Raw genomic sequence first — 16048 nt, 5'->3', positions numbered from 1 at the left:
CACTACAGTAGGAGAGGAGAAGGTTAAATTGCAAGGAAATACATACTGTAAAAATAAGGTAGATTAAAGTACATTTACAACAGGTATTAATAGAACTTTCAACTGAAAAGCCCTGTACACACACATCGATTTGCTTTTGATTCAATGTTAGATTCGATTTTCTATTAGATCTGGCATTAGATCTTTCCATTCGATTTGGCATTAGATCTGTACTTTTACATTGGATATCGAATTCGATATCGAATTCGATATTCATTCATGGTACATTGTACACATTCGATTTACTAGATCGAATTCGATATTTCTTTGGCTGCACAGTAGATTTTTCTGTTCGATTTTGTGAAAACAAGAGCGCGCATCGAATCAAATGTAGATCGAAAGTGACACAAAAACCATTCGATTTAATTTCGAAAATCGGGAAAAATCGATGCATGTGTACAGGGCTAAAGTGGATAATTCAATGGGGCCAGATAGGATACATCCAAGGATAATAAAAGAGCCAAAGATGTGCTGGTAGAACCATTAACAAAATTATTCAACCAGTCACTAGTTACAGGTGCAATTTCAGAATACTGTTAAAAAGAGTGTTGGACCACTGTACAAAAGTGGAAACAAGAATGGATTAAAAAAATCTAAATTAATAAGAACCTGGTTGTAGGATAAGAAACAGACAATTGTAATAAATGGAGTGCATTTTATGGAGGAAAATATTACCAGGGATCTGTACTTGGACCACTTAACAGCAATACTGTACTCAGGGCTGGTGTAAGCCCCCGCCCGCCCCAGGCAAAAAAAAAACGTGACGCCCGCCCGGGGGGGGGGGGGGGTGTGTGGTGTGTGTGGGGAGGGTGCGGACAATACTTGCTGCGGCATGACGGGGAGGGGGATTGCGGCCGATACTGCGGTGGGCGCCCGCACCCCCACCCCCCGGAGCGCTGTACCTGCTGTTGGAAGGCGCGATATGCAGCTTCCGGGTGCTGCGAGTCCTCGCTGAAGCAGAGAGCGGGCGGCACGCGCGGGGGACAGCTTTGCTTCATGCCAGGCTCAGTACCGCCCTCCAGTGGGCGGCGAGCGCGGGGGACAGCTTTGCTTCATGCCGGGCTCAGTACCGCCCTCCAGTTGGCGGCACCCGGCCCTGACTGTACTACATCGGAGTCACAGCAGCAGCTGACTGGCAGCCTCACCGGATCACCAATCACCGGACCCTGGGTGTACGTAACAATTTTTCTTTTTTTTTACTTTTTCTGTGTGTTTTAGCGAGCAGAGAAATCTGTTCAGAGTTAGGGGAACCAGAGGGACCCCTGGGATTAAGCTATCTGAAGATAACAAAATTAACACAGGACTCAGGGGGTAATTCAATACGAAGTGCAAAAGCAAAAGCAAAATCTTTTTCTAATGGGCAAAATCATGTGCACTGCAGGTGGGCTAAATGTAATGCTTACAGAGAGTTAGATTTGGGTGAGATATTTTATATCTGTGCAGGGTAAATACTGGCTGTTTTATTTTTACACTGCAATTTAGATTTCAGTTTGAACACACCCCACCCATGCACATGATACATAAGTCCCACCTGCAGTGCAACATGGTTTTGTCAATCGGAGAACAGAGAAAGATTGTGCTGTGCGGTCCTTACTAGTGTGTGGTGTGAATACATTTTCAAGCCTTTATGACATGGCTGTTAGGTGAACAAGGGCTATTATTATTCACCTTGTACTATACTTATCACCAGTGCTCCTTGACTTATTTCTTCTTCTTTCTTCAATGACTCTTACCCTGTCTTAAATGGATACATCATCACAGAGAGGTCTGTTCCTTCAAGCTACTGTACAGCAAGAGGTCTGTCCCTACAACATGTAGGAACTGGCATGTTGCTAGTTGTAGTGTCCATACGTTTACTGCCTTTGTATTTATACTTTCTGCTTTTATGATGGGTCACTTTTATGCACTGTATTAATGCTGTTAATATTATTTGTTTTATGCTCCTGCATTTACCACGCTGTGTATAGCTTGTGGCATCTAATAAACAAAAATAATAAAAAATAAATGGAATCAGGAAATATTACTGACGTATAAGAGCTAAATGCAGAACTACAGTATATAAATAATTGAGATAATGCAAAAGAACTGGGGAGTAGCTTCTTTCATCCCTTGGGCTATAATAATGCTATTGGTACAATGCAATTAAATATTAATCATTACAGTTATATGTTTATTTAATGAAACCTAAGCTGCTGATATTGCTGCAAATACATTTTACATATTGGAATTACATTTTGTATTATACATATGTTTCCTTTTGTGCTTAGAATGTTTTAGAGGGTCCTATTTATCAATGGGAATTGCAGAAAAAAAGTGACCGCATGTTTTTAGTTATGGGTCCTCTATTATTACTGAATGAGACGACAAATGAGCAGCATAATATTCAACAATCCCTGAAAACTGATGTGGGGAACTATGCCATCATCAGATATAGATTAGCTATCCCCCACCAGAGCAATCTTGAATGGTAGGACCAAATGTCAAAAAACAAATTACAGGTATAAGAGGCATAGATAGAGGTTATATTCATCATTAAGCACCAAACGCTTGAAGAGGGCTCTTTTGCTTTGGAATCAAAGCTAGAAAAATCCAAATCCAAAAAAAAGTGGTCCATACTTTCCTAATTTAATGTTAAAGCTATATAATTGTCTTTACTTGGGCAGAGTACCATTTATACTCGAGTATAAGCCTACTTTTTTTTTAGAACATTTCTTTATGCTGAAAAAGCCCCCCTCGGCTTATACTCGAGTGAGGGTCCCACTTGAGTCAATAAGTTTTCCCAGTTTTTTTGTTGTAAAATGAGGTGCCTCGGCTTATATTTGGGTCGACTTATATTCGAGTATATACGGTACATTGTCTATCAATGCATAGGTGTACTGTAGTACATTTCAGACTACATTATTGTCATATGTATATACAGTAAATACCAAAGGAAGAGCGAAGTTCCCCAAATAACTGACATAGGGGGCATTTACTCTACTAAGATGGGAGTTCTATTTCACATGGGATGTTGCTACGGGCAACCAATCAAAATCGACTTATTTATTTAGCACCTTCTAGAGAAGATAATAGATAGTATCTAAACGGTTTCCCATACCAACATCCTATGTGAAATAGAACTGCTATTTTAGTAAATTACCCCATAGACAACATTTTAGATATACATCTGCATGTCACCATGTTATTCTAAATGGGTAATTGTATATATATATTACTTTTCTAGCAATTATGCTACTTTGATATATATCAGAATATGCTATACATATGTTTCCTACAGTATTTTGCTCAGGGCATTTTCTAGATGCTTAGCATGTGCTGTTCACTGAATTGCATTCCATATGGCCACATTAGCTACAGACATACATCTTTTGGCATATATTTGAAGAATTAGTATAATAACCTGATGTATGACAGGAATTAAATTAATTGAAGTATGTGCATGACTTTGGCAGGCAGAAATGAGGAATCAAACAACATTTTTGGTTAGAATCCAATAAATGGAAAATACAGTATGTACTGTAAGGTTTATCTCCATGCTTTCCCCAGAGATTGCAAATTTATGGTATGCAGTAGAATCTATCATTAAATGTCAAACATTTTGCCATCAACTACTTTATCAACTGCAATAGATTCAAATCCAGTACAGACCAGAAGGATATATTGTAATTCCGTAAATAATGAAGCCATGTGGTATAACTTACTATTGGAATATCTTGTATCAGTGCTTCACAGGCTGGTGTAATAAATTCAAACACTGTTTCTATGCTGCTTGGGTTGACGACACACTCAATTATATAAAGTCGTACATCATGAGAGGAGCGTAGCAAAATCTTGCAGGAATAACGGCCAGGTTTTCCTGGGACAAATTTCACTGGCAATAGGACTCCATTTGCTTTATCTGTACAAAATAAATAAAATAAATAAATAAATACATGTACAAAACACATTATTCACCCTACTGCAAGGCAAACACAGTACAATATATACACCATCTACCATATTTCATATATATATATATATATATATATATATATTTTTTTTTTATTAGTCATTTTTTAAATTCAGATATACAGTCCTATTGTTAAACACAAGCCTAGTATGTGTAGGAGAAAGGGGCATGTTGAGCATTCTTTAAATTCTAAAGATGCAGTATTGGACTGGTGGAGCTCCACATGGTGATGCCAGCAGGCCTGCACATTTGATCTGACCAGGGGTCAGATGCACCAAGCTTCAAAAAGTGATAAAGTGGAGAGATGAACATACAGTCAATAAGCTCCTTTCATTTTTTCAAACCCAGCCTGCAACATGGCAGTTAGGAGCTGATTGGATGGAATCCATCCCAAGAATACTGTATCTACAGTAATAGGAGCATGATTCGTTTGCAAAAGTAATAGGCCTGAGAACTCGCATTTAGAGTTACTGTTACACAATTAAGCCGATCGATAACATTTTTTCTAGTGCAGATTACCCATCATTGGTAGACATTAGATTATTTACTAGCATCATCCCATAGTGTTTAGTGTTTTTTTTTTGTTGTTTTTTTTTTAGCTAGAATGAAGATAGAAAACATTACAAAAATGTATACAAGTACATCAATCAAGCAAGCCTTTCCTTTCAACATCTGCTAACCAGATACACATTAACTGTCAGATCATTAATCAGGCAATAAGAAGATTTAGATCTAATCTTACCTACAATATAAATAATATATAAAAACTAGAGATGAGAGCCAGGGCCAAAGATTAGTATTTGGATTCATCGCCGGGATTTGGCTTTGTCAAACAGCGGTGAAAGGCTTTGGATTTTTTTCAAAAATGTTAAAAAAATCCCCACATCGCGTAATTTTTGCGGTTTTTTTGTCCCTAGAGTAATATTAACCTCAATAACATTAATTGGTACTGTTTACCTAGCACGGCGCCCATCGCATTGATCGCATGCCATTATAGTGGCCTGCGATGCGATGGGTGCGATTGTAGTGATTTTACATAGGGAACAATGTTAAATTACCTTCCAATCAACCAGATCAACCCAATGGACCCGATTTTACATATGGAACAATGTTAAATTCCCTTCCAATTAACCAGATCAACCCAATGGACACGATTTTACATAGAGAACAATGTTAAATTACCTTCTAATCAACCAGATCAACCCAATGGACCCGATTTTACATAGGGAACAATGTTAAATTCCCTTCCAATCAACCAGATCAACCCAATGGACACGATTTTACATAGGGAACAATGTTAAATAGCCCCCAGACCACAAATTGAATAGAATAAGCACCCTGAAGTGTGAAATGCCCCCCCCCCCCCATTGTTAACGTCACCCCACGGTCAACGTCATCCCGAAGCGTGGCGAGCGCAGCGAGCCCGCGAGGGGCGGCGGTACGTGTCCTCCGACCTTTTCATACCCCCACTATCCACGTCGGCGTGGAGTTAAGAACAGAAAGTGTGGCGAGCGCAGTGAGCCAATGAGCCCGAAGCGTGGCGAGCGCAGCGAGCCCCGCGAGGGGACGCAGATACCTTCACAGGTATCTGCGTCCCCTCATGGGCTTCACAGGTATCCGCGTCCCCTCGCCATGCTTCGGGCTCGGTGGCTCGCTGCGCTAGCCACACTTTCTATTCTCAACTCCACGCCGACGTGGATAGTGGGGGTATGAAAAGGTCGGAGGACGCGTACCGCCACCCCTCAAGGGTTCGCTGCGCTCGCCACGCTTCGGGATGACGTTGACCGCGGGGTGACGTTAACAATGGGGGGGGGGGCATTTCACACTTCAGGGTGGTTATTCAATTCATTTTGTGGTCTGGGGGCTATTTAACATTGTTCCCTATGTAAAATCGTGTCCATTGGGTTGATCTGGTTGATTGGAAGGGAATTTAACATTGTTCCCTATGTAAAATCGGGTCCATTGGGTTGATCTGGTTGATTGGAAGGGAATTTAGCATTGTTCCCTATGTAAAATCGGGTCCATTGGGTTGATCTGGTTGATTGGAAGGTAATTTAACATTACAAACACATAAGATGCATGCGATGCCTGCGATTTGCGGCAAGATACCCGCGATATAGATCGTGGGCGCCGTTCTAGGTAAACAGTACCCATTAATTTCCAGACCTTTCCAGACAATTTTGACCACTTTACAGCTCACAATGTTGTTTTTATTCAATTTAGGCCAAGGTCCACAGCAAGCAGTATACACCAAAAAAAATAAAGAACAGCAAAAAAAATTATATTGTATTTTTTTTTTTATGGACAGGGTTTGTATAACACTGCATGGACCATGAAGGCAGAACAATCACACACGGAACTTGTTCTGACAGTAGTATTTGGTGTATTGGATTGCAGTGCAGCACACCACACACCACAATAAAAAAAAATGAAAAGCTGACTGACAGCCTGCCTGTATAATATAAATATTATATAACCCAGCACACCCCCCCCCCCTCTGCAGTCTGCACAGCACAAACCCCTCTGCTCTGCACAACATCCCTCTGCACTGCACAAACCCCTTTGAAGTCTGCACTGCACAAGCACAACAACGCTCTGTACTGCACAGCACCTCTCTGCACTGACTGCATTGCACCCCACTGTACTGAACCCCTCTGCACAACACCCCTCTGCACACAGACAAGTGACAACACCCCTCTGCACAACGCCCAGACCCCACTGCAGAGAAGAGCTGTGCACAGCTGAAAGCGCAACTGTGAAATGGCGCCAAATTCTCAGGACGCCAAGCTTTTATAGACTCTGCGTTTCGCGAGAATCCAACACCAGATTCCCGCATTCGGGTTTCCGAACAAAGTCAGAAACTGTCAAGCGCGGGCGGGCTATGTTTGGAGCGGTTCGGATTCCACGGAATCCGGACCTCTCATCTCTAGTAAAAACTGAACAGTAATAAAGAAAAGACCATGCAACTCCAAGAGTTACTTAATTCCTATAACTCTTATGCACAAATAAATGGAGTACAGATAACAGGCAATTCAAGTGGCAAATTTAATTAGCAGGGAGATTATTACTACTAGGTTATTCCTCCAGTTAAAATGCCCAAAAGTATGCAGTTACAATGTATTCAATGCAATTACTTAGTCTCTGTAGGTGCAAGCAATAATGAACATAAATACTAGCCATTGGTCTGCAATTAAATAGATTGAGGCACTTTATCATGGGGAACAGACCATGCATATCAACCTACATCTAACTGAACCTGCTCCTTAATGTAAAAATAAGTCCATTTAATAGTAGGATGGTTGTTATGCCCTCTTGTGTTCTATTATTTAACTTCTTATATGGGACTTTCACATAATCGGGAGTAATCGTGTACCTTAACTTAAGGTACACAATTAACACGATGGACCCGATTTCCTTTGAAATCGGGTCCATTTTGCCGGCAAAGGCAAAATCGGGTCCATCGCGTCAATCGGGAGTAATCGTGTACCTTAACTTAAGGTACACAATTAACACGATGGACCCGATTTCCTTTGAAATCAGGTCCATTTTGCCGGCAAAGGCAAAATCAGGTCCATCGCGTCGGTCGCGTGCATTAACATGGCACGCGACATGACCGACGCGATGGACCCGATTTTGCCATAGGGTTCAATGTTAAAATATTTTTAACATTGTGATCGCTTTCATCGCGTCGGTCTTGTGCCATTACAATGGCTCAAGATGCGATGGACGCGATTAAGCACATTTTACATAGCTAACAATTAACAATGGGAAATGGGCATATATGGCCCTTTTTTCATTGTATATGCCCCCGTCATGCCTATAAAATAATGCCCCCCCCCCCAATGTGAGCGGCACCCCACGATTGACGCCAACCCGAAGCGTGGCGAGCCCGCGAGGGGCGGCGGTACGCGTCCTCCGACCTTTTCATACCCCTACTATCCACATTGGCGTGGAGTTGAGAATATAAGGTGTGGCGAGCGCAGCGACCACCGAGCCCGAAGCATGGCGAGCGCAGCGAGCCCCGCGAGGGGACGCGTATACCTGTGAAGTAATGCGCGTCCGCTTGCCACGCTTCGGGCTCAGTGGCTCGCTGCGCTCGCCACACTTTATATTCTCAACTCCACGCCGACATGGATAGTAGGGGTATGAAAAGGTCGGAGGACGCGCATCGCTGCGCTCGCCATGCTTCGGGTTGGCGTCAATCGTGGGATGGCGTTGAGGGGGTAAAATTGGGGGTCTGGGGACAATTTTACATTGAATCCAATGTAAAATAGGGTCCCAGGGACCCTATTCACATTTGATTCAATGTAAAAATCGGGTCCATCGCGTCAGTCGCATCGCATGCGATTTGGTCGCATGCGATGCGACCGACACGGGTTTTCCGACCCGATCAAAATCGGTGTGGCCGTTCTAGGAAACAAGTACCTTACACAGCTCTATAAATAAGATGCAAATGAACAAACCATGTACCTTTTATAACATACTGGAATATGTTATTGGTTGTGAAGCAACAAAATTTCAGTGATCTCATCTGTAGATTTAAAATATCAACTTGGTTCTGCCATTTAAATCATTATAGCTTTTAATCTACTGCCGAGATTACTGAAATCGCACCTCTTCACAGAGCTCACAACCTATTAAATATACTCATCAGTGAGACAGAGGAAAAGAATAGTGTAATGATGAGCTGAAAACCTCACTGCATGGAATGAAAGTACTCCTGGGATTATAGCTGCCACTCACCGCATGCTCTATTTCTTCTGTACAGACTCCACTTACAATACAGAGGGAATGAGGGTAATTCAGACCTGCACGCTAGACTGCATACATTTGCTGCATAGTAAGCAGGTAAACGCCATCCCAATGAACGCAAGCCCCCCCGCAACCCAAATCCAAGCGCTACAGTGCGAGTGGATGTGTACGCTCACACATCCGCTCGCATGCGTCAGCACAGAGGACAAATCATTCGATGGTTACTCACGATTTAATGCTTTCTCATCAGTTCTTAAAGAAAAGTAAACCTATACTTACTTCCCTATGAATTTGGGGTGGGTCATGTGATGTCATCCACCGACTTCAAATAGGCAGGGATGTGCCTGTGTTCACAGGTGTCCACCCAGTGTTTCCAAGGGTGTGCCCACCATTTTTGTGGGCACGCCCATGAAACACTAGGCGGGCATGTCGGAGAGCCCCCTGACTGTCAATCAGGCTCCGAGTGCCTCAGAAAAAAAACAGCAAGTTGGAAACCGCGAGTGTAGGGGGGCCAGTTGAATACTGACCCGCGAGCTGTGATGGCGAGCTATCGGCACTGCTCGCCATCACAGCTCGCTAAAGAGCATTGAATGTACCGCATGGAATTTGCATATTAGATGGTTGTGAAAATCAGCAAGAAGCTGAATCTTTAAATCACTTCTTTAATATTTTCTTCTAAATTCAGAAATACTGTAATGTGTGCAACATAGAAAATGTAAAGTCTATAATAAGAAAAATGTAAAACTTTTTTTTTTCAGGAAAAAAAACAATAATAAATCCAAAACTATCAATAAAAATCACAGTCTAATGGACGTTTGATAAAATAGCAGAACAAGCTAAAAGAACATGGTACCGGACACGCAACAAACTGACAGTGATACCTTTCATTAGTAGGAGGGAGAAAGAGAAGTCAACCACATCTGCTAAATGCAATACAGTAGGCACAGTACAAGTATCTATGTGACCTCTCTGGAGAATCAGGGATACCCACAGATAATCATGGTGCTACTTGTGCAGGAAGGCTAAAGCAAACTGTATATACATGGAGTAATGACAAAAAGTCAACCACTGTTCCCCAAAACAGTAAATTGCCCAACGCCGCAGAGCTGACTGGGTCGTAGAAAATATTGTCATATTGTTTTTCAGATGGCTTTGGTGACTTGAGCGTAAAAAAAAAAAAAAAATTTCACCTGTGTTGAGATAATAGAATCTAATCCTAGACCCAAAAAATAATCATTTTTAACTCCGCAATAACTTCCTAACACAAAAGTCAAAAGTATGTCTAGGATATTGCCATATCTAAAATTCTTAAAAAACGAAGAACCATTTCCATAACAGTCTCAAACTTATTTGTCAAATTATCCTTGATCTGGTCTAGTAAAAATAAAGGGTGCCCTTGGATTTCTGGATCTTTAAATCAACTGTTCTGTTCACCACTGTTGAATTTGTCCAGATGGCAACGAATATTATTTGAAGGTTAGTCCCTGAGATTAAAACAAAGCTAGATTTGAAAACCAATCCCGTACCGCCTATCTACTCTGTGTTTTACAGCAGTTATAATGAAAATCAGCAGAAAATAAAAACTCAGTTGCTGAAACATTTCTAGCTGAAGGGAGGTAGAGGTCAGAAGCCAACAGCACAGCAGTTTAGGGACCTTGGGTGTTATTCTGGTTGATTTGCAAGGCTGCGAATTCGCAGCCTTGCAAGTCTACCAAACCCTACCTTGATGGCGAAGGCACACGCATATTGAAAGTGACTCTGAAGTCACCTATATATGCGTGGATGCTGGGAGGGGAGTGGGCGGGCAGTTGACATCCGGAGATGTCAGTTGCCCTCACCCCAGTCATCGGCCCATTAGCATGAGAATGCCCAGCATTCTCATGCGAATGCCTATGAAACGCTGGGTATTCCCATATGCTGATGGACTGGCCCGCCACCCCTCGCCCCTCTCCACCCCCGCCTTCTATCTTGGGTGCTGGCACCTGCCAAAACATTATGTTTGCCATGGTCCCCTTGCGAATGGACCATATTAAGAGCCCTTATTCCGGTCCATTCGCACCTGTGCAAATTTGCATGGGTGCACAATGTTTTACAACTGCGCATGCGCATTTCTGCACATGTACATTACCAAATCAACCAGAATTAGGGCCTTTATGAGAATGTAAATAGAAATGGCTTTTTTAGGTTTATTCACAACTTGCTGCTGGCTACAGACGATACCCTGTAATGCCAGGATCTTTGCAGGCCTGCTGGGGTTAAAAAGCACTGCTGAGGTCTGTTGTGCTGCAGAGTTTGCACAGTATCTTTCTCTTAGCTGTGTGATGCCCCTGAGCGCCTCTGAATAGCCAATCAGCATCAGCAGAGGCAACCCAGGAAGGAGGGACATGTCACTGCAACATTCAAACTGTCCATTACCTCAGGAAGATCCCAGGAGCAACCCTGGTAGCTAGCAGGGTTTAAATCCCAGGGCATAGGTCCCGTGATTTTGGCCACACACCAGCACTACACATGGGTTGTTCCTGGGGCCAACCCGGAAAATTGGCTGGTGTGAATGGGGTATAAAATCACATTTTGACAACTAGAGCAATGCACACATTGTATAGTGAAGCAGAACTTAAGGATAATTATAAGATGATTATCATTTTAACTTGAAAATAAGTGTAGTGTCCTCAAGAGGACATTGACTCTACAACTAATTTTGTATGGGATCACCCGAAAACAAAAAAAGGCAACATCATTTGGAAAAGTCAACTCTCCTTTTTCAAATAAGAAAGACCTGAAATATAGAAGCCAGGAGTATAATGCTTTCTACTGAGCAGAAAATTTCTCTTAAAATAGGGTTGCCAAATTTACATGTCTCCTCTCCATGAGAAGCCAGAGAAGAGACTCCCTGCAACATTTTTGGGGGTGGGGCCAGAGCTTGATGTCAGTAAGCACCACCCACAGCACAGTAAATGCTGCCATTTGTAGGTCTTTGGGAAATTCTGAAGTCTCCCAGGCATGTTTGCTGACCAATAATGGTGAAATTGGCTCAGTGTATACACGCCGTTTTAGCGACTTTCCATAGCAGCTGCTGGTAATACCACATCACAGTGCTCACCGATCATCGCTGCCCCCCTATATACTAGGCCGCTTTGGAGCTGAATGCAACTCAAAAGGCAAAACGGAGCTGCTTTCAGCTCAGTCACCCAGTGTGTACGGGCAACTTTGTATTCTACAAAGGTCATTGATAGTGTTCTTTAGTAAGGTTTCGACTGGCCAACCCTATAACGACACATTTTGTATATTTTACAACTAACTGATGTATATTTGATAAATATGCTCCATAAAAGTACATTTTTAAACACCTGCTAATATATAACACATTGATGATTGTAAATAAATTTGAACTATTATATAAAACACAATATACAGTAAAATAAAATGACATATATTTTGCTTATAAAGCCCATATATTTTATGGTTAAAATGGCATGATATAGTATAGTATAGTAAAATATAATTGCACCAATTTGCTTCTTTAACACATCTCAGCTATTTATAATAACTATAGATGATGTATTTTGTATGTTTATTCATCAAAGTAGCTTTTTAGGTTGAGATCTCATTATACCATTTTGACAACTAGATTAATGCACACATTGTAAAGTAAAGTAGAATGTATTATTTCTCCTGAATTAACATACAAACAAGTTATCACATATCTAGCAAGTTCACAACAAATATAAAATATTCATGACCTTGGTCTAAGAATAAATTCAGCTAAACCACTGCTTACTTTCTGAAAGTGACTAAGAGATCAATCGGTTCCTGCAATACATTTACAATTGGAATCAACTACCAACTAGGTATTGTATCTGGATTCATTTTATTGTTTTGGTTTTGGTACTGGTTTTGAAAAATTACCCTCCCATGTCTTGGTTTGGATCTGTATATTTTGTTTATATTATAAAAACATCTAAAATCATATTTTCATGTTCCTAAAATATTATTAACCTTAATTACATTAATATAGCGTATTTTCCCATCAATTTTGGTCACCTAACAGGTCACAATATTGTTAGCCAATATTGGCCAACAAAGCATTAAACATATACACAGAAGGACTTTCAGAAAAAAAAAAAAAAATGTGTATAAAATTTGAAAGGCAATAAAAAATTGTTTACAAGGAATTAACAAATTGTGATTCAACCATATGATAAGATAATATGTATATGCCTTAATAGTGAAAGATAACCAAGCATGATTCTGGCCACGCCTGCTTACATACATAGCATGGAGCAATTAGAAACAAGACTAGCAAGTAATACTTAATAAAACTCCCTAAAACACAAAAATATTTGGAATAACAAGCAAGAGATGAGGCATCCAGATACTGCAGCGATGATGAGACTTCTCATTACATTGGGACAGCTACAGGTCACAATGTTATATTGTCAAATAGACACAGGACCTGTAAACTTTGCTATCATCTTTCATGATGACAGAGTGATCTGTGGACATCAGATACACCCAACTTTAGGGTAAAGAGCAAACGCCAAATCTCTATCTATCCACTCCATGACAACAAACCCACTCCATGACAACAAGCCCCCCCCCCCCCCCCCCCTCCACCTCCACCTGTTCCCTCCTCTACAGGAAGCCCTGAAACAGCAGTGGCTAGGTACCACTTTAAATATCTGCTCACCATGGCTACTCTAGTCCCCTTCTCTCCCTGCTGGTATGGTGGTCCAGAGCCAGGCTAGTGGTCAATTAGCTGGTGGCCGGTGGTAAATTTGAAAAGCCAGTGGTCCTGTCTGTTTGTATGTGGCTTCCCACCTAAGCTCTATAGACACTGATGCCACAAAGTTGGGCAGCACTTAAGCCAAGTGCTGCTAGTGCTGCCTGGCACAAATCCACATGTTCAATCTAATCCGGTCAATCCTGGGATTGGAGGCTCCAATCCTGTGGTTCAAAGCCTATCATTTTTGGGCCAAAATACCAGGACTACTCAGACTGGCTTTCCTAGATGCAAGTAAAAGTGCATTTTGCCTTATTTTCAGATCCAAGCCCAGCAAGAAGACCTGAGCCGTGATACGGATATGTTCAGAACCCTTAGGATTAAGTGGTTTTGGTATCCAGGAAACTGAACCTATTCATCTGTAATATAACCTTAAAAAGTTTTATAGTATATGATAATTGACTGTCAACTCAGAAACTATTAATCAATTTAATACATATTTCTTTATTACATCTAATACCCCGTGTTGCCTTATTGCAAAAAAAAAAAAACAGAAGAAACTCCATCTCCATTCCCCACCATCTTTATCACTCCATCTATGGCTTTGATTGATTCCGAAATAACCCAATCTTTTAATTTTGTACTTGCATCCAAGCTGCATTGTGCATACGTCCAGAGAGATATGACTAGTCGATGCATATCGGAAATGGAAGTAGATCCTACTGGGTGGTGGTCATCTCAGGGTGTTTTAGTGTCAAAGACTGCATTGAAAGATGCAGAAGCATTGGCAACGATAGCTATATTCTGGGCAATCATAGGGTTGTTCCTATGTTGGATGGTGCTATCAATGTCCAGTCGAATTTGTGCTACCGCTGGTGGACATCTAACTATGACACCCATCAGCCAAAGTATTGGCATAAAGTTGAAGTAGCAGACATATGTCCACTTTTGAATCACATCCTCTGTCTCTCCCCACACACTCTTTCCCAATATTACTTTAGCCCCACAATTTTTTTCCATATCCATTGTCACGCTATCTCACAGACCCATTCATCTTTCCAATGCATCTTCTATGAAATTAGGCCAACTGATATTATACTCCAGCCCAATTTTTATCAGCAGTCAATTTTATTATATATTTGGCAGCAGTAGTTTACAGAAGTCATTGGACTTCTAGTTATGTCACTGGAACAAATGCTTATCTCTAAGTACTTGATGCAAAGTTGGCTGTAATTGCTTCACAAATCATATAAGCAATTTGCATTTATTAGACATCTTGCAACTGAATATATATTCAAAATAGCAATAATGCTGTATGCTCCTAGTTTACATATATTAAGTCACATTTACATTCATATTTTTACTATTTTATTTGCAACAAATAAATTTGTTATTGTGCTTCTATAAAACTGCTAAGAGTTATCTAATACAGCAAAAACAATATCTTGCATGGGAAAATAAAAATGTTTTTTCTAAAACAAGCACTATAAAATATAATGTACTGTATGCCCTAGCAACAAATTGCCAGTTAACAGAGAATTCAAAACCAGCCATTGACAAGCTGCTTGCCACTTGTGGGGACATCATCCTCATTAACTATTTCCAGCCACCTGCAAATAATACTGCTCTCTGATTCTACATCCATCCCTTTCGTGATTAGTCCAACCTATATAGCCACAAGTAGGTGTAGGTGGCAGAATCACTAAGGGCCTTATTCTAGTTCACGCTTTCTGACAAAATCCTTCTTAGATGGGCATAACCATGTGCACTGCAGGTGGGGCAGATGTAACATGTGCAGAGAGAATTAGATTTGGGTGGGGTTTTACTTCAAAGTGAGATCTATATTGCAGTGTAAAAATAAAGCAGTCAGTATTTTCCCTGCACAAAAACAAAATTACTCACCCAAATCTAATTCTCTCTGCACATGTTACATCTGCCCCCCCTGCAGTGCACATGGTTTTGTCCATCTAAGAAGGATTTTGTCAGAAAGAATGAACCAAAATAAGGCCCTAAGTTCTGCATGGTACAGATGGAGACACCTTTATTCATTCCGGCAGCGCCTAGATGTGGGGTTGGAGCCCGCTTAGATGCATTGAGGTGCGTTGAGGCATGACAACATACACAGCTTGCAATACACAACTCCACCACTGGGTGGTTAATGCTCCATTATTCTAGAGCCATTTCATGCAAGTTGCACTACGCCCTTTGGCCGAGTATTCATTTAAGAGAAGGTACCTACAGTATAATTTACAATTAAAGAGAATTGTGTAGCCAGAAAGCAATGAAAACAGAGACCACCTTCTTACTTGAATTATATGTCTTGCACCCATTTTGTGGTTCAGCCGACATAGTTAAGGATATTAGTTGAGTTCATAATATTGTGCAACATGTAGTTACATCAATATATACATGGGACCATCCTGCAATAAGCCTAACCAGCACGAAGTCACAATATCCCAGATTGAGATGGTCAAATTATACCTGGAAGACTTACAGTGTGGAGTTCCCTGTAATAATGGAAACTTGCAACAGCCTGGTCAAGAGAAGGTGAATTTTCCAGGAAGATTGAGGTTGCAAACAAAAAAAGA

At 41.1% G+C, this 16048-nt stretch overlaps 1 protein-coding gene across 3 annotated transcripts in view; it reads right to left on the bottom strand.

Annotated features, from left to right (window-relative positions):
- CFAP47 (cilia and flagella associated protein 47) overlaps nt 1-16048 on the bottom strand; it is a 474937-nt gene that overhangs the window by 193855 nt on the left and 265034 nt on the right. For all 3 annotated transcript variants that reach the window (XR_014470467.1, XM_083174330.1, XM_083174331.1), the window contains exon 47: nt 3741-3937. Coding sequence is in view for 2 of the 3 variants with exons in the window: in XM_083174330.1 (XP_083030456.1) it covers nt 3741-3937 (197 nt within the window). In the remaining variant the exon portion in view is untranslated. The remainder of the gene's footprint in view (nt 1-3740; nt 3938-16048) is intronic.

Source organism: Crinia signifera, chromosome 2, assembly GCF_055691185.1.
Source record: "Crinia signifera chromosome 2, ASM5569118v1, whole genome shotgun sequence".
Taxonomy (NCBI): domain Eukaryota; kingdom Metazoa; phylum Chordata; class Amphibia; order Anura; family Myobatrachidae; genus Crinia; species Crinia signifera.
Note: the sequence above shows the minus strand (reverse complement) of the source record. Positions and strands in the feature narration are given on the sequence as shown.